General features: G+C 44.1%; 1 protein-coding gene across 12 annotated transcripts in view; it reads left to right on the forward strand.

Moving 5' to 3' along the window:
• Window positions 1–23,904, forward strand: part of LOC137591368 (nck-associated protein 5-like) — a 107,158-nt gene that overhangs the window by 58,614 nt on the left and 24,640 nt on the right. For 10 of the 12 annotated variants that reach the window (XM_068309301.1, XM_068309302.1, XM_068309303.1 and 7 more), the window contains 4 exons: window positions 5,088–5,221; window positions 16,646–16,736; window positions 19,652–19,819; window positions 22,373–22,441. In XM_068309301.1, coding sequence (XP_068165402.1) covers window positions 5,088–5,221; window positions 16,646–16,736; window positions 19,652–19,819; window positions 22,373–22,441 — 462 coding nt within the window. Of the gene's footprint in view, window positions 1–5,087; window positions 5,222–12,841; window positions 13,249–15,283; window positions 15,309–16,645; window positions 16,737–19,651; window positions 19,820–22,372; window positions 22,442–23,904 lie in introns of those variants that run through there. The other 2 variants (XM_068309310.1, XM_068309311.1) reach the window with 2 other exon arrangements.

Below are 23,904 nucleotides of genomic sequence, written 5' to 3' on the forward strand. Positions count from 1 at the left end.
ATTTTTTGCCAAATGAATAATATACTGCAAAAAGGAGAGAAAAGGTGAAGAGGAAAGTTTTTGTGTTTGGCCGAAATAAAAAAGACCCAGCTCTTGGGGAATGTACTGCTCTATGCATCTACAGTGGTACCTCTACTTATGAAATTAATTGGTTCCGGAAGAAATTTCGTCAGTGGAAAATTTCGTAAGTAGAGACGCGTTTTCCATGCAAATGCCCTAATCCGTTCCAAGTCCACAAAAATTCAGACATAAATTTTTTACAAAGCATAAAAAATGCATCAAAACATGCAACAAATACATGTTATAATTAGATTATTACACAGTAAATGAGAGATGTGTATAACGTAAAAAACAAAATACAAAGAATAATAATGACGGTCATTTACCTTTTAACTGCTGTCCTCATTGTTTTTTGCCCTCTTTGGTTCATGCCCTCTTGCCCCACCATGAACAACAGAGTGAATTCCTGTCCTCCTTCTGAACTTCTCCAACCACCGACACGACGCCTTAAACTCCTTAAACTTCCTTTAGTTTTAATAACGTGGTGATTGTAGATGCATTACGGCCATATTCTTTGGAGAGATCAACCAAACGCATCCCTTTTTCAGGCTTTTCTATCATCTCTTGATTTGTTTGTACGGACAAAAAACTCTTTTCTTCGTCTTTTCTTTTCTTCTTTCCTCCATCACTTTCTTTGGGTCCATAGTGAATACTCTAAAACAGTGGTTCTTAACCTGGGTTGGATTGAACCCTAGGGGTTCAGTGAGTCGATTTCAGGGGTAGGGCGGAGACGGGGCTCAAGACAAAACACCCGACACGGTTTTTACCGAACACACACGAATCACTGTGTATGTTTGACACATCGTGTCAGTTGGTGATGACACGCCCCCTTAGCCATCACTGGATGCAGGTGATCACGTGACGCTACATCATTAGCCTACCTGTGCTACATGGGATTTTGCACACTCAGTAGTAGATTTCTGCCTGTCATGATGGTACGTCATCTGATTGATTTCTTAATATTTTAGTTCATAGTAACTATGTTGAGGAAAAATAGAAAGTGGTCGGACGAATATGTGTAACCTGAATTTACCTGTACTGTATAACAGAACGTGATGGGAGTCAGCGTTCTGCTGGATTTGATTGTCAAGTTGAACAACTCTAGTCTGGAACACTTCCTGAAGCTGATGGAAAACAACAGAAACAGACTTTGGTGTAAAATGACATCAGAGTAACACCTGTCAAGGTGAAGCCACGCATATCTGAACTGGTCTCTATGACAACAGCAGAAGTCACTGATTTACAGGTAGATCATTTCATGACAGGTCATGCACTGTCCTGGTTTAGTTCTTTGAAAAAGGTAACATTAATGCACAATTCATTAAATACACCAGTAAAACATATACTTATGTCTGAAATGTAAAAAAAACTATATATATATATATATATATATATTTTTTATTTTTTATTTTTTTATTTTTTACTAAAGAAAGGTTCGGTGAGCGAGCATATGAAACCAGCAGGGCTCGGTATGTCCAACAAGGGTAAGAACCACTGCTGTAAAAGTTAATATATTTACGTAAAACTATCAGAACACCTCATGGGTCAAGGGCCAAATGAGGAGGACGCTGCATACACACCTATCTAGCTACACATAGAGGTCCCTCTTGGCCAATGGGATGCCAGGATGCTAGGTAATAGCCAATGGCAGAGCAGCTATAAGAGTGTTGCGTTCAGGAACCTTTGGGAGCTGCGAGTATCAGCCCATACTGTATTTTTACCTTTCGTAACTCGAAATTTGTTTGGTAACTGGATGTAATATTTTCCTGTTGAGGCGTTTCGTAAGTAGAAAATTTCGTACTTAGAGATATTCGTAAGTAGAGGTACCACTGTATAAGGTTGGGTTTACAGCAGCCATTTTTCCCTGGGAGGATCCTCCCTGTTGGGTGAAGAACTGCTCCACATTGAAGCCATGAATTTCATTTAATGGTAGTTTGGTTAAATATTCTGTTCCATCTCTAGATTCAGACTTTTAATCTGCTTTGAAAACAGAATCCTTGCGAATTTACAAGCAGTTTTTAATTTAATTCATATCTATTTGTTCTGCGCTGAGTTTTTTGGAACGTGTTTAAAACGTTAAAAGACCGGTTTGATTGTATGAATGTGTTTTATTACTGTTTTATTCGCGTTTTAGAAAGATGGCGATGCTTTTATTTTGAAGAACAAATACAAACAGGAAGTAGGAAGTAGAGCTCCGATCCGAGCGGAGTCGAAGAGCGACGATATCGTGTGTTACAATGTCACGATCGAGATCCTCCAGAAGGCAGCGGCTGTAAGTTAGATGTTTCCTTTATGTTTAAGTATTTATATTTGCGGACATTTTGCGGAGTTTATTTGTGATTTAAAAACTTTATGTGTTTATGGGACAACCTTACAGCTACTCACCTGTTACGTGTCCATTAAGTTAATTGTACAGTGATACCTCTACTTACGAATGTCTCTACTTACGAAATTTTCTACTTACGAAATTTCTCAACAGGAAAATATTCCCTATACTCAGGAAAGAATTTTCGATTTACGTAATGTAAAAACACAGTATGGCTGATACTCAAATCTCCCACAGGTTCCTGAACGCAACATTCTCATAGCTGCTCTCCCATTGGCTATTACCTATTGTGTATCTTCCTGGCATCCCATTGGCTAAGAGGGATGCCACTCCACCTCTGTGTGGAGCTAGACGGCATTCAGCACTGGACCCGTGAAGTGTTCTGATAGTTTTGCGCAAATATAATAACTTTTTGAGTACGTATTCACTATGGACCCCAAGAAAGTGACGGAGAAAAGAGGAAAAGAAAAGACCAAGAAAAGAGTTTTTTTGTCCGTACAAACAAATCAAGAGATGATGGAAAAGCCTGAAAAAGGGATGCGTTTGGTTGATCTCTCCAAAGAATATGGCCGTAATGCATCTACAATCACCACGTTATTAAAACAAGAGGAAGTTTAAGGAGTTTAAGGCATCGTGTGGGTGGTTGGAGAAGTTCAGAAGGAGGACTGGAATTCACTCTGTTGTTCATGGGGGGGCAAGAGGGCATGAACCAAAGAGGGCAAAAAACAATGAGGACAGCAGTTAAAAGGGAAATGACCATCATTATTATTCTTTGTATTTTACGTTATGCTCAACTCTCATTTACTGTGTAATAATCTAATTGTAACATGTCTTTGTTACATGTTTTGATGCATTTTTATGCTTTATAAAACATTTATGTCTGAATTTTTGTGGGCTTGGAACGGATTAGGGCATTTGCATGGAAAACGCGTCTCTACTTCCGTAATTTTCTGCTGACGAAATTTCTTCCGGAACCAATTAATTTCGTAAGTAGAGGTACCACTGTAAATTGTTTAGTCTGTTTATAAGTATGTTTTACATACATTTTTTGCATTTTATTTTACAGTTTCACTCTGATTCAATGTTTCACCGCACTAAACTGTGTAAAATTATTAAAGTAGCAAGGTCGCTCATTTCTGGCTCTTGAAAAGGAGTTTGGCTGGCTGCTTATTCATGTTAACACTTTGGAAGTAAAACACATGAACAGAGCAGTACACTATTGTTTATTTTTTAATTTGATTAATACAATGACAATGAATATTTTATTTACTATATATTGTATGAAATAATTATTGCCTAGTAATTAATTTTAAAATAAAGCTATTTCTAAATTTTTTTCTATTTTTACATCAACGTAAATTGAATTTAATTATGTTCTAAAAATGTAATAATTTATAATAAGGACGCAATCAGCAGCATTACTCTTTCTCACCACTAGATGTCCCCACAATGCTTACCAGTGCTGATGCGCCTCGGTGTCCCTGCAGCACCCTCCACCAAATCGTGACACTGGACAGAAAGGAAGACTTTTTCCAGTCTTAAATAAATATTTCTGAACGCTGTGTTGAAGAGGCATCACAGACGTTTTCTACGGACGTTTTTTGTCAAACATCCTACGTAAGAATCCCATCTCCTGTTTTCCTCTGGACTGACAGGATAATGATCTCTGGACATTTGCAGCCTACTCTGGAGCAACACTTGACATTAATTGCTCTTCAAACTCAGCAATTCTTTTCAGTTTTTTACTCAGGTGGCAATCCACTTAATTATTCCACTTTACAGTAATTCACTTATGAAATTACCGTACGCTGTCCATATCTGGCTGTGTACCGTCACGAGGAACCCTCAGATGGTTCTCTGGGAAACCATCACAACGCCACCGTCCGTCCTCTAAAGGCGAGGAGGTTGCCAGTTTTTGAAGTTTGCTTTTTGAGGCAGGGCCAGTTCTTCTGGGAGCAGACAGCCGGGGCCAGAAGAATTCTGAAATTCCAATTAAGGGCTGAAAAAGCCTTCGTTTTGGTGAAAGAGGACAGATTAAAAAAATACTTATGTGATTTGTGGAGACCTTAAACACCGCAGACTTCCTCGGGATGAACTCACACCAAAGCAGACTTCAAAGAAAAAAGAAATCCAAAATAACTATATAGTGATAAAACAGCAATTAAATGAAGGAAAAAGGAATTAAAGGCTGGAGCGACTACCTCCCTGATCATGCTGTACGCTTTTACAGAAATGTAATATATGCAACGTATTCTTAGTTCCATCCGGCTGTGGAAAGCGTGAAAGCTCAGAGACCTTGACGTCTTTTGGGTTGTGGTGTCGCACAATTCATGATGATGAAAAGATTGAGAATGAACGACTGAGACGCAGCACTGGGCTTTCTGATTTTTGTTTGACATTTGGGGTGAACTTTCCGTCAGAAGTACAGGTGAGCTCATTATGAGCGCTTTAACGGAACAACAAACAGAGGTAATGCCAAACGTAACGTAAATGTCATCTTGCTCTTACTCTCGTATTCTCCGTCACATTGAAAATGTGATCTGGAGTTGCTTTGTCCACCAAGGATGACCTGAGTTACATATCAGACAAAGAGACACTGGGCTGACCTCCAACATGCCCCGCATGTCAGGGATGATCTTTTGAGCCTTTAGGCCACTCACGCCGCCAGAGATAACGCGTTGATGTATTTTTGTGTCCGCAGCGAGAAAAGCTGATCCACGAGCTAGAGGAAGAGCGACGTTTGCGACTGGAGAGCGAGAAGCGTCTCAGGGAAGTGACAGAGGAGTCCGAGCTGGGACGGGCGCAGATGGTCTCACTGCAGCAGAAGTTCTCCAGGTAAGAACCGTCCTGAAGGTGTCATCATCAACGCTCTAGATAGACGCATCAACAGTCGAGCGTCGCAGGTATCTCAATCTGAAGTCTGCTTGTTTTTATCTGAGAGCTGAAGTCGCGTCTGTCGTGACTCATCATAACTTCTGTGACTCGAGTCTATCAAGACTCTGTGAAGTTACCCGTTTGGCTCGCAGCACTGAGGTGTGACGGAACAAAGCTGATGTCTTAATTAGTCGATTGAGATTCAGCACTTCTACTTACCCAAAAAAAAAGTCCATTGAATTACACATTAACTGCTTATCTTCTCATTAATTTGGGGGAAAAAATTTGGTATTTTTTAATGGTCCCAGAGTTACGGAGCAGATGAGTCATGGCCGCGGGAAGGATAAAATATTCAACAGTCATTCTTGAGATTTATCACACATTTTTTAATTTTCCATTGATACTTCTGAATTTAACTCCTCATGTTCAGCCGAACGTTCCCTTTTATGAAAGCAGCTTCTTGGACTCCCGATACAGGAAACTTTTCCAGCTGGGATTGAAGCAACTGGAGGGGATCCTTTGGTAGTTGGTTTCCCTTTCCTTTGTCAGATATATCGGCAGCAGTTTGTACAAGATGTGACCTTTTGAAATGATTAAAATAGTTTCCAGTTGGTATTGCATGACTTCCTGTTAAATCTGAGGTTTATAAATCATCAAGAAATCCCGTTTAAACCTGTCTGAGCCAATTTTATACTTCGGTATTCCTGTCTGCCCTGCGTCTGTCTTCTGTTGGCCTTTTTGCAGACTGGACTGGAATTTTTTCGTGGTCTCACTGTCACAGAAAACTGATAATATTCATAGAGAAGCAGCACAGTCCGTCCTCGAGTCTTTAAAAGGCGGGGGTGGTAAAATAGAAAAAGTTGGAGCAGCAATATGAGTGTTGATGTCTTTCAGCCTGAGAGGAAAGAAGAGGATGTACTGGATTCCATTAGGAGGCGACAATGTAGAGTTTGTCCCTGAATGGGCCCAGCGCGGCCCCCAGATGAATTTGTCGCCATGGCTGGGGTCACCCAGATGGATGGTTCTCATTGCTGCTGCAACTAGACTGCAGCTAGACAAAGATTCCATTAAGAGCTCAAAAAAGTGCTTACCCAGGTGGGGGGGTGGGGGGGACTTTGCTCACCTATTGTCATTCCGGCGGCCCCCCTCATTGTCATCATGCTGGATTGCTGTAATTTCTGTGTGCTGCGTCGTCAGTGCTTTTGTGACCCCTTGAGGAAAGTTCGGGTTTCTCCACAAGTTAAAGATCTCCTCCTCCTCTTCCTCCTCCTCTTTCTCTTCTTCCTCCCCCTCTTCCTCCTCCTCATCCTCCTCCTCTTCCTCCTCCTCTTCCTCCTCCTCCTCCTCCTCGTCCTCCTCGTCCTCTTCCTCCTCCTCCTCTTCCTCCTCCCCCTCCTCCTCCTCTTCCTCCTCCCCCTCCTTTTCCTCCTCCCCTCCTCTTCCTCCTCCTCCTCCTCTTCCTCCCCCTCCTCCTCCTCCTCCTCTTCCTCCTCCCCCTCCTCCTCCTCTTCCTCCTCCCCCTCCTCTTCCTCCTCCTCCTCCTCCTCTTCCTCTTCCTCCTCATCCTCTTCCTCCTCATCCTCTTCCTCCTCATCCTCTTCCTCCTCCTCCTCCTCTTCCTCTTCCTCCTCATCCTCCTCCTCCTCCTCTTCCTCCTCCCCCTCCTCCTCCTCTTCCTCCTCCCCCTCCTCCTCCTCTTCCTCCTCCCCCTCCTCTTCCTCCTCCTCCTCCACTTCCTCCCCCTCCCCCTCCTCCTCCTCCTCCTCTTCCTCCTCATCCTCTTCCTCCTCCTCCTCCCCCTCCTCTTCCTTCTCCTCCTCTTCTTCCTCCTCCACACCAACAGGATTCCAGGCTGGCCTTCATTCTTAATCTGTCTTCAGGAGTGTTCACCACAGCCTGAATGAGCAGGAGTACCCACCACGCCACCAACGTGTGTGGAGTGTGTTCTCCTGGATTAATGCGCCGCGGCCGTACGAGTGGCACGGTGCCCTGGTGGCAGATGGGACATCAGTGAGGTCACTTTAATTAGCGACTTACGAGCAAGCAGAGTAGAAAGAAGTCGCTCTTCCCGCTCTGGAAATGTGTCTTCCCATGATCCTTTGCCCTCCTTGAGCCGGCTGCTTACTCGGCTGTTTTTGGTTATTGGCTTACGATTACGCTTCCTCCGTGAGCACATGCGCCGCGTCGTACACAGCCGTTATTTTAGTCCCTGCTGCTCGCGCTCCACCGGACTCCGTCCACGCTCCCCTCATGGATTTAAGCTCGTTGTTTGTCGCGCATTGGGGGGAATAGAAACCTCACTTTATCAATGCGTCTTTGGGTTAGGGTTAGGATAACGCCGACAAATCATGTTAAGTGGACATCCAGTCTGTTCAATAGACTGGGTTCTGTTTGACCCTGGGCCACCATTGATTTGTGTATTGCTAACTAATGAAGGTTACGCTTTGAATCATGGCTTTGGAAGTGAAACCAGGGCAGTAACAGACATAAACGATAAAACCTGGTTTAAATGTTACAGCAAAGCCATCAAACATTACGCAGATCAATTCTTTAATTGGATTCCTCAGACTTGCCAAAAATTGAGATCAGTCAGATTTAACTAACTGCTCACTAAGAAGCTTGACGCTCCTATGATTTGTTGTGTGATGATAGCAGAGGAAGGTAATGAGCTGCTTCATGGTATCACAGCAGCAACACATGGACAAGCAGCGAATCCACACCAAAGAGAGGAGATCAGACGCTCGCGGGGCAGACTACCTCCAGGGACTCTCGGCTCCTCACAAGCCTTTGTTTCTGCGTTGCTTCTGAACGCCTCCAGAACTTGGACACTTCTTGGCAGGAGTTCAATGTAAGGCGGGAATCGTCCAAACTGAAAGGACTGTCTTCCTTTTTCCCACTTTCACTCGCCGAAAACCTGCCAGCGTTTTCTTGGCTTAGATCAGAAAGACTGCATTCCTCAAATGAGTCGCCATTTAGCTCCAGACGTAGGTGTACGCACACACACTCACACACACACTCCCTCCCCCAGCCGGTTGCATTCTCAGCCTGGTGTGGGTCACATGAACAGCCCCTCCTGACTTGGGTCAACCCCCCAAGGCTTCACCACCACTAGCGTGGTCTGCCGTCATTAAACTCAAAGGGATTAGTGGGAGACTCCTGCCCACAACCCAACAGCCCCCTCGGCCCACCCTAGACGTCCCACAACTCCATATGGGCCAGACGGTAAGAGTCAGGAACGACTGGGGGAGAAAGGATGGGGAGCAGCGGCACCACAATCAATCTGGTCTTGATGTGACTTGCAGAAACAGAACTTTTTGATTGGACGTTCATCCAACAAGGACACTCTGAGGCCTTGTCCAAGCCTCCCCCTCACCTTCCCCGTGTTGCCACACCGGGGCAGGATGAGCGGCGAGTGGAAGGGAACATGGGGGCGACTGGGAACCCTGAAGATGAGGGAGGCACTTTTCAGGTAACCAGCACTTCTTGGAGACGGAAGCGACTTAGAGGCGTTTCCCACTACGGCGCTTTGCTCTGCACACTGTCCTTATCCTCTAATAGTCTTTGTGACGGCCCAGCATCTGCCTGTGATGGAGATTAGACGCCTTTAGAAAGGGAAATGGAAAGGCCCTTTCCTCACACACACCTCAGTGTGAACAGAAACCTAGGTACGACATCCCGGCTGGGTTTGAGGTTTATTTCTCCTCCTTTTCTGGTGGCTTCTGTCGTCTTTGAGGCTCAGAGGTAAACTGGTTCACCTCATTGAATAGTCACTGTCACGGAGAAGAAACGTTTACTCCCCGGCAAAACCGGGGCGTTAAAGGCCAAAGGTGGTCCTCTGGACTGTGATTCACAGCCGTGTTGAAGGCAGGATATGGGAGACCTACTGCTAGACTAAGAACAACAGCAGACGGCCCGGCGGCATCTGCTTCTCCACATTACTGTGTGTGAGAACGTGTGTGTATACATTGAGCGAGGAGGCCGATGACATATCCAGGCAAGAATGACGGTGGTGTTTGTGTGTGTGTGTGTGTGTGTGTGTGTTTGTGTCTGTGTGTGTGTGTGTGTGTGTGTGTGTTTGTGTCTGTGTGTGTGTGTGTGTGTGTGTGTGTGTGTGTGTTTGTGTGTGTGTGTGTGTGTTTGTGTCTGTGTGTGTGTGTGTTTGTGTCTGTGTGTGTGTGTGTGTGTGTGTGTGTGTGTGTGTGTGTGTGTTTGTGTCTGTGTGTGTGTGTGTTTGTGTCTGTGTGTGTGTGTGTGTGTGTGTGTGTGTCTGTGTGTGTGTGTTGTATTATTTCTGGACATGTTGTTTGGACAGTTCTGCTCAGGTTGAGATCCCTCCACGGTCCACAGAGTAAAGTTTCAGAAGCGTTTGCGTTTGCGTGTGTTCATGTGTTGCTTTCATTAGCGGAGCCCAGCTCAGGCCTGTGCAGCTGGCTAACAGTCAGGGAAGGAGTTGATTGATTGCACTCTGTTTACAGATCAATAGCCTCTATTCTAATCATCCAAGCGCCCAGCCACGCGTGGACCAAGTGTTTAAATTTTTTTGTGCAAATGCCCCCCTATCCACCCCCTCCAGTTTGCCCTGTCGGCTGCAGGATTCAGCTGGATGAATCAGACCCCTGTTCAAGACAACACATCTGGGGTCATTAACCAGTGTGGGGGTCTGTCTTTTGAAGTCACTTCCTTATTCCTGTCCAATGGGGACAGGCGTAGTTAGACAGATAATAGGTGTCTGGACTATTTTTGGAGCACCTCATATTTAGTGAATTTATTGGTCCATTTCTCTTCAAACTCTGACACTGAAGGGGTAATTAAGTCTGATTGAACTTAATGTGGTTATTCTGCTTTTACCCCGATGTTCTGTCTCATAGGATCCATTGGCTGACTGAGCACCACGTTGGGTTTACGTGTCAAAGCCTGACCAAACACTGCCTTGTAACTATGTCAGACAATCACAAGCAATTTTACGCACATGCCCCACCCTGCTAACCTCCGCCTTGGATTAACCACGCTGGTTATGATGTTTATAGGCATGCCGAAAGAGGTCAGATTACAAGCTTTTGCGGAAGTAGGGCATCCGTCCTCACATCACGGTAGCCGGCCGGTTGGCTCTGGCTTGTGAAGCTGGTGTTCACGGATTGGAGCCTCCAGCCAAACAGGACGTAATTCAAACTGACCTCATGGCTGCAGTATAGATCTGGTTTCCTGGCAGCTGCTGTGACACATATACAGTACACAGCAGCTGCTTTTATGATCGATGTATGATGGAATACCATAAGGGGCCCATTAACTCACCTGCCTCCAAGATTTCAATTACATTTAAAGTAATCAGAAGCATTTCTGTCCTAAAAATGTCCTGGTTACCCTGGGTAAAAAACTATTTTCTGCCTAAAAAACAGTCCCTGTGAAACCAGTCCGAGTACATTCTGCAGATTATCCAAAGTGCCTGTGAGACTTTTCCTGAATTGAATTTTGAAAATGCAAATTTTCCATGCTTTGACCACAACACATTTATTTGACTGCTATTATATTAAAAAGGAAACAGGATTCTGAGAGTTTTTCAAATCATATTTTGACCATTGTTTCTTAAAATTGCCCTCAGATCGTCCCCGATTAAGTTCTTTCACTGTAATATCACAAGTAAACTCATTAGATTGCAGCTTTAAAATGTCTTCAAACATTAGTTCGTAATAAACATTGGGGCAAAATGTTTTCCTTTCTCTCTAGACCCCCCTCGGACTTCATCGACCCTGCAAAACGACCTTACTTGGGAGCTACAGGGCTCCCGCTATAAGTAATGAACTTCCTGTTGTTGTCATGACCAGGGTCTCCCGGTGGGATGTCTTCCTCTGTCTTTATCTTTGCTTCACATGTGGGACACACATGCCTTGTAACCCGTAGAACCAAAAGGCTCCAACGAGATGCTCTTCAGGCTAACAGTTCCTTCATTGCTAACTGCTTCCTTTGGCGAGGGGTGAACATGTGGGACGACCATGATGAATTTACTCTCTAAATCCTTCCAAATGTAGTGGGGCTGCTGGAGGGATGAAAGAGCAACAACCTAAATCTGGTTTCCTCCATATGTGCTTTTAATTTCCTCTCTTTACTGACTAGTCCTCAATGTGCTGCGAGTTTGGGCTCCACTTCTGGTAAAACCGTTAAAGTGACCGGGAAAAGAAGCTGCTGTGAATCCTTAAAGTTATTTTTTAATATCAGTAATTAGAAATCAAAAAGTATTTTGGATTGAAGAGACAAATGTTAGTCATTTAAACTTGAAGAATCTATTTTGGTGTTAAAGCGGTTTTCCTGTGTTGAAAAATGTTCCTTGTCGTAACAGTTGGTCACAAACATTTCAATGAAATATGACTGCAGACATACTAAAGGCATTGGCCTCTTGATCTCTTTTCCTGTAGCATGTGCGTCTTGTTGATAAGGTTAAAGGTCGTTGACGAGAGCCGGCGGTCAGGAAGGCTAGGACCTTTGTAATGCAACCCCGTTGTAACACGCATGACCGATGTGCTCAACTTCTCCAGCAATGAATCGTCCAGGCGGCTCCGAACTGGACCTAACCTTTCACCAGAGGCGTCGGTATAGTTTATTCACTGGGTGTTCGCTTTCCATCATTCAGGTCATGTCAAAGAAAGAGTCTGCTGACATGTTTTCTGCAAAACAGCCGTAAGAGGATAAGAGTGGCTTAGCATTGGGTTAAGCTAGGCAATCACCCGGTGGGCGTACATAAAGGAGTTTAAAGGGAAGAATGGGATATTCTTCTACAAAATGGACAGTTTTGCAGGGAATGGATGAAAGGCGATTGTTGCCATCAATGCGACGGTCACGCGAGAGCATTCATGGCCTCAATTCAGAAACACAACCAGGTAATTGTTCTCTCTATCGTTTCAGCAGCTTTGAGATTTTCCAGTCGTCCTCTGGTCCAATCTGATTAGACTCGGCCGACCTGAGCCTCTGACAGCGCTGATGAAGTGAGAGTGCATTCAGGGGAAATCGGACGCATCTCCCCTGATCTTTGTCCGTTTGAAGCTTTTTACTGCGCTTTCTGTGGCAGACGCTACAACTTACCATTATTTTAGTATCCTTATCTTCACTATCGAGTCTTCTCTGAGTCCTTTCTGCGATAAAGCAAAAAGAAACAACATGGACACAACTCTGCTATGCTGCTGTCACCAATCTAGTCATCCTATCACAGCATGCCGCATCAGAAACATGCAAAGATTAAAAAAGTCTTTTGCCAAAATAAACAAATCTTTAATGACACAAATATGACAGGGCGTGCAAAGATCTCTGATGGTGCCAGAAACGCCCTGGCATGAAGCCGTTCTGGTAGCTTTCCTTCCAGGGAAAGGTGTTGGTTTTTGTAAGTCTAAAAGCCTTTTAATCACCAGCGAAGACACACGTCTAAACACACACACACACACACACACACACACACACACACACACACACACACACACACACACTCTGGCTGATAAAACAGAGAGTTCCCTATCCTTAGTCATGCTTCATCCCAACAGCTCCATCCTTGATTCCTGTCTGATCCGAGACTGTAGGCCTTCTTGTCTCTCAGCGGGGGTCCTTTTCCTTTGGAGGGGGCTTAACACAGGACATATGGGGAAGTCTTTGCCTGCCAGATCGCTGTCTGTGCACAGGGCCACTGTTAGATAATGACACACTAGAGGCACAGCGAGTGAGAATGAGAACAGTGGATCTGTTGTTGGGCTAACTGGCTAACCCGGCCACGGGACTGACCATGCTGTCTGTCGATTGAGCGAAAAGCACTCAGGCTTATATGATGACCGCATGGCCTAATTTAGCCTCAAGACCCACATTTCAGCTCCAGCGTCTGGGTCACTTTGTCACGGCTGGAGAGCCGAGCGCAGACGTGTCTACATGGAGCTCAGGGATGTTTGCTCAGTGTTTCTGGCTTTTTTACGAAAGAACTGCAGTGTTAAAAGTGGAGAAAAACTCAAGATGGGGTAAGTTTGTACATCGTATTTTCAGCTTTTGAGAGAGCAAGTGAGTCCTTTCATCAGTTTAAGACCTGCGTTGGAAGTTGTTTGAACCCAGCGAAGCCACTATGGAGTAGTTTTCCACCAAAAAGTCTCAAAATGATTGTGACTTTTGACCACTAAATAGTAATAAGATTCAGAGAAGGAAAGTCAACGCTATTCGTCAGCCGGTCAGGACTGGACGACACCTCACGTCGCTGGGTTGTGTTCTGATGATGCATCACTTTGTTCACCTCTACCACGCACAGCTTTGTGTCTTTCCTGGAGAGTGAGTGGTGTGTGTTGGCCTGAAGATCATCAGACCTCAGGCTGAACATTGATTGGACCCTTAATTGTATTTCGCGGACTGCTGACGAATGTTTGAAATTCAGCTCGAGCAGCCCAAGGGTCAGGAAAGTCAGAATTTGCTTTCGCCTCCACATCTCCTTCAACACACACATAGACAAATTTGTCCGTCCTTCCATTCCTCTTCCCTCCAATCATGTTTCCAATAGGTCAATGGCATGCACTTAGCGATTAATCACTATGCTAGGCTATGCTTTTTTTGAGCACAAAGTAATACTTTGTCATCTGAGAGTAATATTCCATTCATCATAAGCACTTAGCAGACTCTGTCTCACATATAAATAAGTTTCAGGTGGCTGGATTTACAGTAATGACAAATTACACTGTTTATTTAATGGGATGTTTTGCTAAATGCTTGTTGCATTCAGAATTGACCACTTTGGAAACAGACAGTTGTTCTTTTCCATGTTTAAGAAACGACTTTTTTTTTCCACCATTGCCTCTCCTACAGACGGTCTAATTAATTGCTTGCGCATTGATTTAAAAGAAGTGCTGTTAAATAGAGTTAAATAAGCGGTTTGCGACTATTTGTAGTCAGGGCAACATCAATAGTGATTACAGGGGGTAATTGCCTAAAGCATAGTTATTTGTAGTGTCTGCAATCCTGTATTTAAGACACAAGAGGCTTCTTCCCCCCAGCGTAGACACATGGCATGCAGGCACAATATCAGAACAAAGAGATATTTTCTGTAAAATATCTTTTTCAGTCCAAATGGACCTGTCCCTCAATTCCATCTCTAAACATCATCAAGACTATCAAGACTGTCCGGTGAGACGCACCTTCCAAACTTTTGACCCGGGAGCATTTTGGAAAGAGAGACACGTTCAGGGGTCTGTGGTCCGCTTCCACACACAAAGACCTCAAAAAGCAGCCTCAGCTGACCCCCCATCCATATTCCTCCCTGACACCTCCTCCTCTCATCCTCCAGTCACAACAAGAGGAAACGGGCAGGCCGAGACGAGGTCGAAGGGTTCCTCACATCCTGTCGCCGTGTCAGGTGAAGGTTGCAGAGAGAAGGTCAGAAGTTTGAAAGTCACTGGAGTCTGGCTGCGTATTTATGGCTACATTAGCCACAAAAAGCAAATTGCTTCCCTGACTCATTTCACATATTTCATTCATGTGTCATTAGAATGGTGTTGGCTCCATCTGTTGACTTGTTTAGTGATATTTACACCACTTCCCATTTGAAGTTTCATTTAAAAACAAGCACATTTACACAAAAATCGACTCCTGCATTGGTTGACACTCTGGTTACCAAAGTAAATGGTTAAGAATCAACCGAGTCTGGTCATTTGGACCAAACATGTCTCCAGATATGGATTGGAACCAAGACTATCATGTCTGTGGGCTGGTCCTTGACCCGGTGTCGATGTCTCTGTGGCGTCCTCTTCCTCCTGTAGGTTGTGCCGATTAAATCCAGCATTCAAATCAGGAACTGCAGCAGTCTGCCACCAGCCTGCCTGAATGACTGTTCGGTCAGCAGCTATCAGCCTGATTACAGATGGTTTTATGGCTCATCCAGGACAGATGGTGGGGCGAGCATCATCGTCCCTCCGCCCTGCCTGGCTGTACTCATTCTCACCCACCGCTTCACACTGCCACAGCTTTTCCATGGAGATCGATCAGGATTTTACCACCAAACATGTCAGCATCCATCTTCATGCTACTGCCATTAACTCTGGTAATGGTCTACCTTGTCCTGCTCCGGTTCTGCGTGTTTCTGTAGAACATTTTTGGTTCATTTGTGACATCGGACAGATTGGTATCAGTATTTTTCTCTCCATAACTTTGTCTTGCATGACTTGTTAAAATTCTCTTTTTGAATGACTCACACATGTTTTGAGTAGAATAAGGCCGTCTTGTCACGCCGGCAGGCTCCTGTCATGGGTTATGACCTGGACAGGAAGACAGAAGATTGTCTTTGCTGAGGCGAACAGTATGCTGGGATGAATTGGCTTTTGTCCTGTTTAACTTAGTAAAAGCAGACGAGGACGAAGTCATGAAATTCAGATGATTCTCCCCGGACGATGTCAGAGTCTTTCTTTTGTCAAAACGCTGCTCTGGAACAAAGCCTGGCTGTCGCTCCACATCCACCTTTATGTTATCAAAAATGGTACATGATCCTGGCTCGGTCCATGATTATCTCATGTTCCCATCTGCTGCTCGCATTCTCTCTATCTCTTTCTTTTATTTCACCGTCAGCAAGTGAAAATACAAAAGGTTAAAGGATGAAGATGCCGTGTGGTTTTTTATTTAGATGGAAATGGATGCATTTCCTCGCGTGTTCTTTGGTGCATGTTTTGCATGCAGCCTTTGGATTGTTTTTAGCAGACTTAACCTTGAAGGTCAAAGTCACTCTTTCTTCTTTTGCTGCAGCCATTTGCACTTGATTCAGCCATCAGCCGACAGACGTCCAGAATTCCTTCAATATCGTTTTATTGATATCTGATATTTTATACCCAATCTGGTCATTTGGACCAAATGTTCCACCACATAATGAACCAAGCTCAACTCTGGATTCAGTCGAGAAATAATAACTCCTCTTTGAGGCATCTCTGGTACTGATTCAACCCAGTTGCATTTTCATTTCTGCTTTTGTTTTGCTCGTAGAAGTTGTGAGGAAATTTGTAGGGCTTATTGGCCTCCAATTTTAATGACAAAATTGTTTGTCTAGCTCAATCGCGAAGGTTTGCTTTCGATAAAAAAAAGCATGACTTCTAACGGTTCAGGAGAATGATTATATTCATGGTCGCAGTCATAATGAAAATAATAAATCTTCTGTGTTAAAGTCCAGTGTGTTGCCACAGCTGGTCAGGGGTGAACAAATGTAATTTAGGAGGCAAGCGCTGTTTTTTCTTGGGAGGACAGTCTCTTGAGGAGAATCAAGGATTCTGGAGCTGGCGTCTGCTAATTTTCAGCGCTTATGGACGTCCATCCATAGAAGTACACGAGTCGCACATTCAGTTTTTAACTTTATATGATGCATAGCTTAATGTCATGTTATTCCTGTGTTTGCAGGATGGAAGAGACGGTGCGGTCGCTGCTGCAGAACCAGGGCGGCCTGGAGCAGACTGCGGTGGACCCGGTGGACATCATGAAGGCCTACAAGGTGAACTACATTCATATGCACACCTAAAAATATATCCAGATTGAAGTGAATCTTATTGAATAAAATGCAAGCTACAGTTACTAAATTGTGGTCACAGTAATTTGGCACAGTTTAGAAACACAGCTAAAGGAATCGTTGATAAATTAGCTTTCCATTCCAGAGATGTGGGGCAGAATAGAGCCAGGTGAAAGTGTTCATGGCTTCCTCTTGCATAATGGAAATAGCTGCTGGGATGGAGAAACCAATAATAAAACCTCAAGCCTCTGAAGCACAGGGTCGCCTCTTGGGTCACGATCTGGACTTTCAGATGTAGACGGTGTTGCAGCACCGAGATGCTGCTGCCCCAGTCTGTTTCTGCTGTTGTGCAGATTTAACTATGGGGATGCATTCGTTTGTGGAGACATTCTGAAAACACCTGTCCAGCATGTATGCTGCCGTGCCGCCGATGTGCACGAGCCACACTTTCTTTCAAGCCACACTTGAAGCATACAAAAAACTTTAGCCGCCATAAATCAGCTGGCGTATTGTTGTCTTTAAGGCTCTAGCAGCTGAAACAAAAGCAAAATGCCTCCAGGGAAAAAGAGGAAAAGGGCACCACTAATTGAGAAAGTACACAATAAAAGTCTTTTTAAAAGACTACATGCATTCATCACTTGGAATAAAAGACACAGGCAGATGCTGAAAGCACCCTTTGAACAGCACGTTGGATGCTGTCCTGTGTATTGAGCACCGGCCCCCATGATGATAGACCGATCCTGTCCAGAGGGGCACAAAATCTATCAACTAAATATGACTGGTTAAATTTGTACAGTATTTCAAAAATCAAATAATGTTATTGGAACATGCAGAGTAAGAAAATGAATAAGAAAATGAATAGTCATGGTATCATCATTTTAGCACCATATTCTGTCAATACTGTATATAAGATTGATTAATCTATGATAATCTTGTATTGGAAATGAAAGGAAATTTCAAAAATAATTGAAAATTAAATTACCTTGTTAAAAATTTGTAAAAAATACTATTTTTAATCATTTTTTAAATCTTTTTAAGAAAGAAATGCTTCCGATTTGGCCTAGTGGTCACTCGCAATACTGCAGACAGATACAATAAAAATTCTCCCACAGCCCAAAAACCTTTTATCACGTATACCAACATAAGAGACGTCTGTTAAAGTAACACATGGTGACATGCAATCACGTGTTGAGGTAAACACACACATGTGCGTGGAGGGCTGTTGCTATTCCCAGTTGCTGTGCAACGATGTGCCGCCGCATCCAAAATGTGTGTATTCAGCAGACAAACTCAATAACTTGAAAGGGCAGCGCTGGAGACGAGCTTCCCTCCCCTTTCCCACTCCAGACTGTCTCTCTGGAGATTATTAGCGAGCCCTTTAACTCCATCTGATGAGCAGCCTCTGGAAGCAAACCGTTGCCATTGAAGGCAAACAAAAAAGCAAACTTAAAACCGTGACATTAAAATAAGACGTCGAAAAACGATTGTCGGATGGAATCGAGGAAGATTGAACAGCTAATATGCATTAAGAGGAGATTGGATCAAGCAGAAAACAAATTGCTCTGAAGGATATTGCTTCCAATTCCTATTAGAGAGAGAGAACAGCGTCTTTCTGTTGAAAGTGAATATAAAAGATGAGTTGTAGCCTTCCATTAGTGCTGCTAACCTCAACTTCGCCCAGCACATAAACCAAAGCTATCTTCAGGTTTGACAATTATCTACCAGGACTCAGCTCGGAATGAAAAATGCAACGTGTGTTAGCGCGGTGATATATCTCACTCTAACGGGGAATGTTTAAGCTGCCGTTGCTGCATGCGTAGCATTCATCAAAATGAGACGAGCCATATAATTGCAGCTGTAGAGCAATAACAGCAAAGAAGTGGAGTTTGTAATATTTCTTCATTTGACAGCGAGAAGATGAGAAATTGCTGCAGTCAGGAAAAATCTTGTATTTTTAATTGGAGCGCTGTTGATTAATTGTTTTGTCCCGACTTGAGTGCCAGGATGCCTTGAAGGAGTTGTGAGATAAATCTGAGGTAATTTATGGGACAGGAAATAAGAAATAGAATAAGGATATTGTAATGTTGCTTAATTTGATCCATCCTCCAAGGCTTTACTCGCATCTCTAAACGGTTTTCTTCCTTTCAGCAGCTTTGATTGACTTGTTTAGGCCTTGAACAATTATTCTTATAGAGTATCTTTATCATTCTTTTGTACAATTTAAAGATTATCATATCCGGTTGCAAGTAACTTGAGCCAAACTGGCCAATAAAGTGGTTTGAAATATCCAAAATTCATGACCTAAATTTCACTGAATGCGTTTCCCAAAACAAATTGTGCGACATTCCAAAAACAAAACTAAACACGTCAATTCCAAATAACTTTTATTCTTCTTGTAACTCAGATTTAGAGTTTTTCCTGAAGTCTAAAACTGTTAATGTCACATTCAGAGTTCCCACAACAGGGCGGTTGGGTGGATGGTGAGGGAGAGGGGGCGACGCCGTTCATTTCTCTCTCTGTTCGGAGTTCGGCGCTAGCCAGAGCGCCTAATTAGCAGCTAATTATCACTCGTCTGCAATTATCACAGATGCCAGGGAGCGTAGGATCCCCATAACGCAGACGGGATGAGAACCCTCAAGGTCAGCCTTTCTTCCACCAGTGAAACATGATTGGGGATTCAGGGATGTTTTGTTGTCGACGCAGCCTCCCCATCCGTCCATCTGATCCTTTCGTCTCTCATTCGTCCCTCATGGCTCCTCCTTGCAAACATTTGTCAATTCTCATATGCGCGTGCTTTATTCCCATCTGTTCAATTTTTATTTTTTTTGCCATTTTCCGCCCACGTTTTCATGTTTTTTCCTTTTTCTCCTGCTAACCTTGTTTTGTTTGCTGTGTGTCAGGACAAACTCTCAGAGGCAGTGCAGAAGCAGCACGATTGCCCCGAAGATAACGGCTTCCTGCCGGCGACTCAAACGGAGCCGCTGCCCAACGCCAATCCCGATGCCAGCCTAGCGGAAGAGGAACAGGACAAAACCCAGCCCCTCCTGGAGCGCCTCAAGGCCATGGAGGTAACAAGCAGGCTCCTCTTTCATTCTTTGGCTTTCCTTTCTCCCACCTACCTTTGCTCCCCCTACTTACTTCTTCTTTGTCCAACACTTCGGGCCACCCCTGGCTATCCTTTGTGGCCGGTCCGTCTGCCACTTTCAGAGTCTTTGCTCAATTGTGTTGGAAAGCATGACAGAACATCAAAAATTGCCGGTCTTCTTCGTTTGGAGAGCGAATACATCCTTTGAGAGCCGCTGCAGGGCCTCGGCGCGGAATACAGCTTCACATAGTCTTCCTCTGCACTCTGGGATCTGAACTGCTCTCCTGCCAGAAGCTCCAAGCAACAACCAGACTCATCCAAAGAGATCCACCTTGTTGTTTCAGTCTCGCCACCGGACAAGCATCCTCTTAGGTGTCTTCACAAATGAAGGCTGTAGTAGTTAATGAAATTAGACACCAGTCTGACGTCTTCATCCCTGAGTGCCTCTTGATGCTGATGTGGTGGAAGCAGCTTGACACTGCTGGACAGGCTTCGCTTCCACTCAATTCATACGTGATGTAGACGGCAAAGCAAGTCAAGTCAAGAAGCCGAGACAAACAGAGAGAAAGATAAATGTAGAAAGAACAACTTTTTCCTGCTTAACTTACAATAACACCTCCCTGACAGAAAATAGACCCTAATTACAGATGAGTGGCAGGTAATTACCTCTGGCTGTTTCCTCGCCGTAAGTTATCATCCGAACCTGGCAGGAAGTAGAGCCAACCTGTCCTGGTGATCCATCTGATGAAGCACACTGGCTACACATTAGGTTTTAAATGGTTTTATCAAAAGCTATCTGCCATTTTATTCCGATCTGCTGCGCTGGTGATGGATGCACTGACAGCCAAAGCTGCAGGAACAAAGCAGAGGCAATACATCACTGCCTGCATTGTGCTTAAACTCCACTGACACTAAGTAAGCACTGCCCGGCTCTTATTTCTTCAGCTCAACTGATTCATTAACTTGGCAGGCGTGCACTACGGTCTATAAATGAATACACCCAGACTGTGGGAGTAATGCCCATCGGGCGTTTTCCTTGTTAAGTGATGAGAGCTAAAATTACCCATTCGTCCTGAAGGTATCATTTACACAGGTTTCATTGATGAATGTTTGTCTTACGCTACGTTTAGAGTTGTAGCAGCAGGAAATAAACTCATAAGCACTTCTATGTGACAAATAGGTTGAATCATGCAGTATAATTTATATATTTGATAGAGTTTCACCTGGTACTCCAGTGATACTTTAAAAGCCGACTAGAAAGGTACAGGAATCGATTTTCTTACATGAGTAATAGATTGTTTCACTACCCAATGACAAATATACCATTAAACATATCAGGCCTAACCTAATGCAGCTCCCCTCAACTCTACTGAATATTTTAGCGTCTTTGAGTACATTGTTTGGATTTGATCGCCACTAGGGACGCACAAATCTGCTGGTTTAGCAGCTAAAGAACCAGATACTTTTTAAATTGCTAAATTCAACTGATTTTGTTATATTTCCCATAGCAGACAGTAAATAGTTCCTACAAGTCTTGTCACCTAATGAATATGTGACTTTCCTCAGCGTGTTTGTTAGGTAGTAGGAGTTTATTCCAAGGTTTTTATTGAAACAGCCATTAGATTGCATTTAGAAAACAGCGGTGCAGAAAACGGCCAAAAAAATGTTGTGAGTTTTATTTCATCTCTTGAAGCCTTGGGTGTCACTGAGCAATAGTATCAGGCTAACAAATTCAACTTTAGATGCATCTTGTTTGTCCCGGGGAGTCGGATAACACTTTTCATCGCTTCTTGCGTTAGAAGGAAAACAGGAAACAGTTTTGACTGAATCGGCACAAATTAAATAGTGAGAAATACGATTCATGATTGGAATGTGAGCCATAGCAAGTATGACCTGATCTATTACAAGTATGGATGCTCAGTAAATCAGGAATACCATATTGATGGTTGAAACTTGTTGAAGACAATATTTATTTTGCAAATATATACTTCTTATGAATTTTCTGCAGTTTTCTTTAATTATGCTGATAATTCATTGTGTTTGCACCAACGTGTTTGACGGAGGCTTTAGTCGCCGTTTCATCCTGCTTTGGTTCTCATTATGTTTCCCATGCTTCCATCATGGGATTGGTCGAGTCCACTAAAGGGCAGCGGGTGAGAGAAGCGAGGCCGACTGACAGCACCTAATACGCTGCCTGCCTCTGACAAATTAGAAACTCCCAGAGATCAATAAGGACTCAGCCTCACTGCTTGGCAAGCAGACGAGATATTCTTATTAGGTCTGTACTCCAAATGGCTCGCAAGCGCCCCAAAGTTCAGCATCATAACTTCCATCCCCTTGACCTTTTTCTCTGTAGTGTTTGTACATTTTCATTGGCCTCCCTGGTTCAGCATTGACATCTGACCTTTGTGTAAGGGAAGTCTCCTCGTGCCTTGATTGCCATGTATGTCTGCGTGACTGTTGCATGAAATGTAAACCGAGACGCTGCAGAGTTGGTGTTGTGTTGACGGTGCGTGTCTACGTGTGTTTCTTGCAGGAGAGGAACTCTGCCTTGGCCTTGGAGAACGAGAGCCAGAGGGAGCAGTACGAACGCTGTCTGGATGAGGTGAGTGTGTTGTTACCTCCCTCCAAGGGCGCGTCCAGGGCACCACATGACTCATCCGGTTTTACTTACCTTGAAAACGTGCATGGGTTTCCAACTCACGTGAACGGAATGAGTCACACTGTAACTCTGAGGTTTTAATGAGGGATTCCCACGGGCTAGGAGCCCTCTTTGAATCCAGGATGTTAACAATTACTCACAAGGAGATAAAATCTCTATTTATGCAAACTGCAATGTTGTTTTTCATACTTTTTTGAACTCTTGCGCACAATGAGGAGTGTTTAATGTCTGGAGGGGCCTTCTGTGGAAGCGCCTGTGATAATAGCGACATTGTTAGAGGATGTTTTTTGCAGGTAGACTCCGACTCAGCTAAAATAACCACCATTAAGCTTAATTTCATTGATCAAAGGAGCTATTCTGTATTTGTAGTCGGTCCTAATTTCATAGTGGAGGGTTGAGTTGTTAAAAACAGCATCTGATGTGAGCTGGTGCTGAAGTGATGCTTCACATAACAATGGCCCCCGTGTGCCCTCTGGTTATTGGTGGGAGCTTGATAAGTGTTGTTTGGGGAGACGGGGGCTCTCGGCTCTGCCTTCTTTGCTGAATCACTCAAGGAGAGGGGAAGTGGTAGACTGCTGGGGGGGGGGGGGGGGGCACGTCTAGCAGGGACAAGTTGCCTAATTTGTCCTGGAACCAACAGTTTCACAGACTGAGCAGGTCTGCCAGGGGGGGTGAAAGACGTAAGGGGAAGGATGGCGAGGGGGGTGGGATGGAAGATCATCACTGAGTGGTAGGAAAGAAGCAGCTGTGTGTGTGTGTGTGTGTGTGTGTGTGTGTGTGTGTGTGTGTGTGTGTGTGTGTGTTGGGTAGATTCAGTCCTCCTCTCCTTTCTGCTTCCTGGCCCTCATTAAAATGGTTTGCTTGTCAGCTGGTCTCTGGTTGGCTTTAGTGCGAATGAGCTCCGAATTAACCCCCCCCCCCCGATGAAGGAGGCCGTCTCTCAGACGACAGCAGAACGCTCCCTTTTGTAGGAGAACAGATGATGATTTCTTACGCTGGATGAGCTTCTTTATTGTTCACCTCATTTGAAGTTTAATTACATGAGTCCAAGTCGACCAAAGTCTGACTTCACTGAAAGCTTGGGTTTGATCACTGAAAGCTTGGGTTTGATCACTGAAAGCTTGGGTTTGATCACTGAAAGCTTGGGTTTGATCACTGAAAGCTTGGGTTTGATCACTGAAAGCTTGGGTTTGATCACTGAAAGCTTGGGTTTGATCACTGGCTCCTTCCCTTCAGGTGTATCTGTACGACGCTGTTCCTGCAGCGGAGCTCATTTCACCAAGATCGACTCTGTCTCTCTTCATTCAATAAACCAGAGCGTGTGCACTCAAAAATCCAATAAGTCTTCACACCATATTAATGAGCAATCAATGAGGCGAAATCGGAGCTCCCGCCTGCATCGGTGT

Source organism: Antennarius striatus, chromosome 24 (genome assembly GCF_040054535.1).
Source record: "Antennarius striatus isolate MH-2024 chromosome 24, ASM4005453v1, whole genome shotgun sequence".
Lineage (NCBI taxonomy): Eukaryota > Metazoa > Chordata > Actinopteri > Lophiiformes > Antennariidae > Antennarius > Antennarius striatus.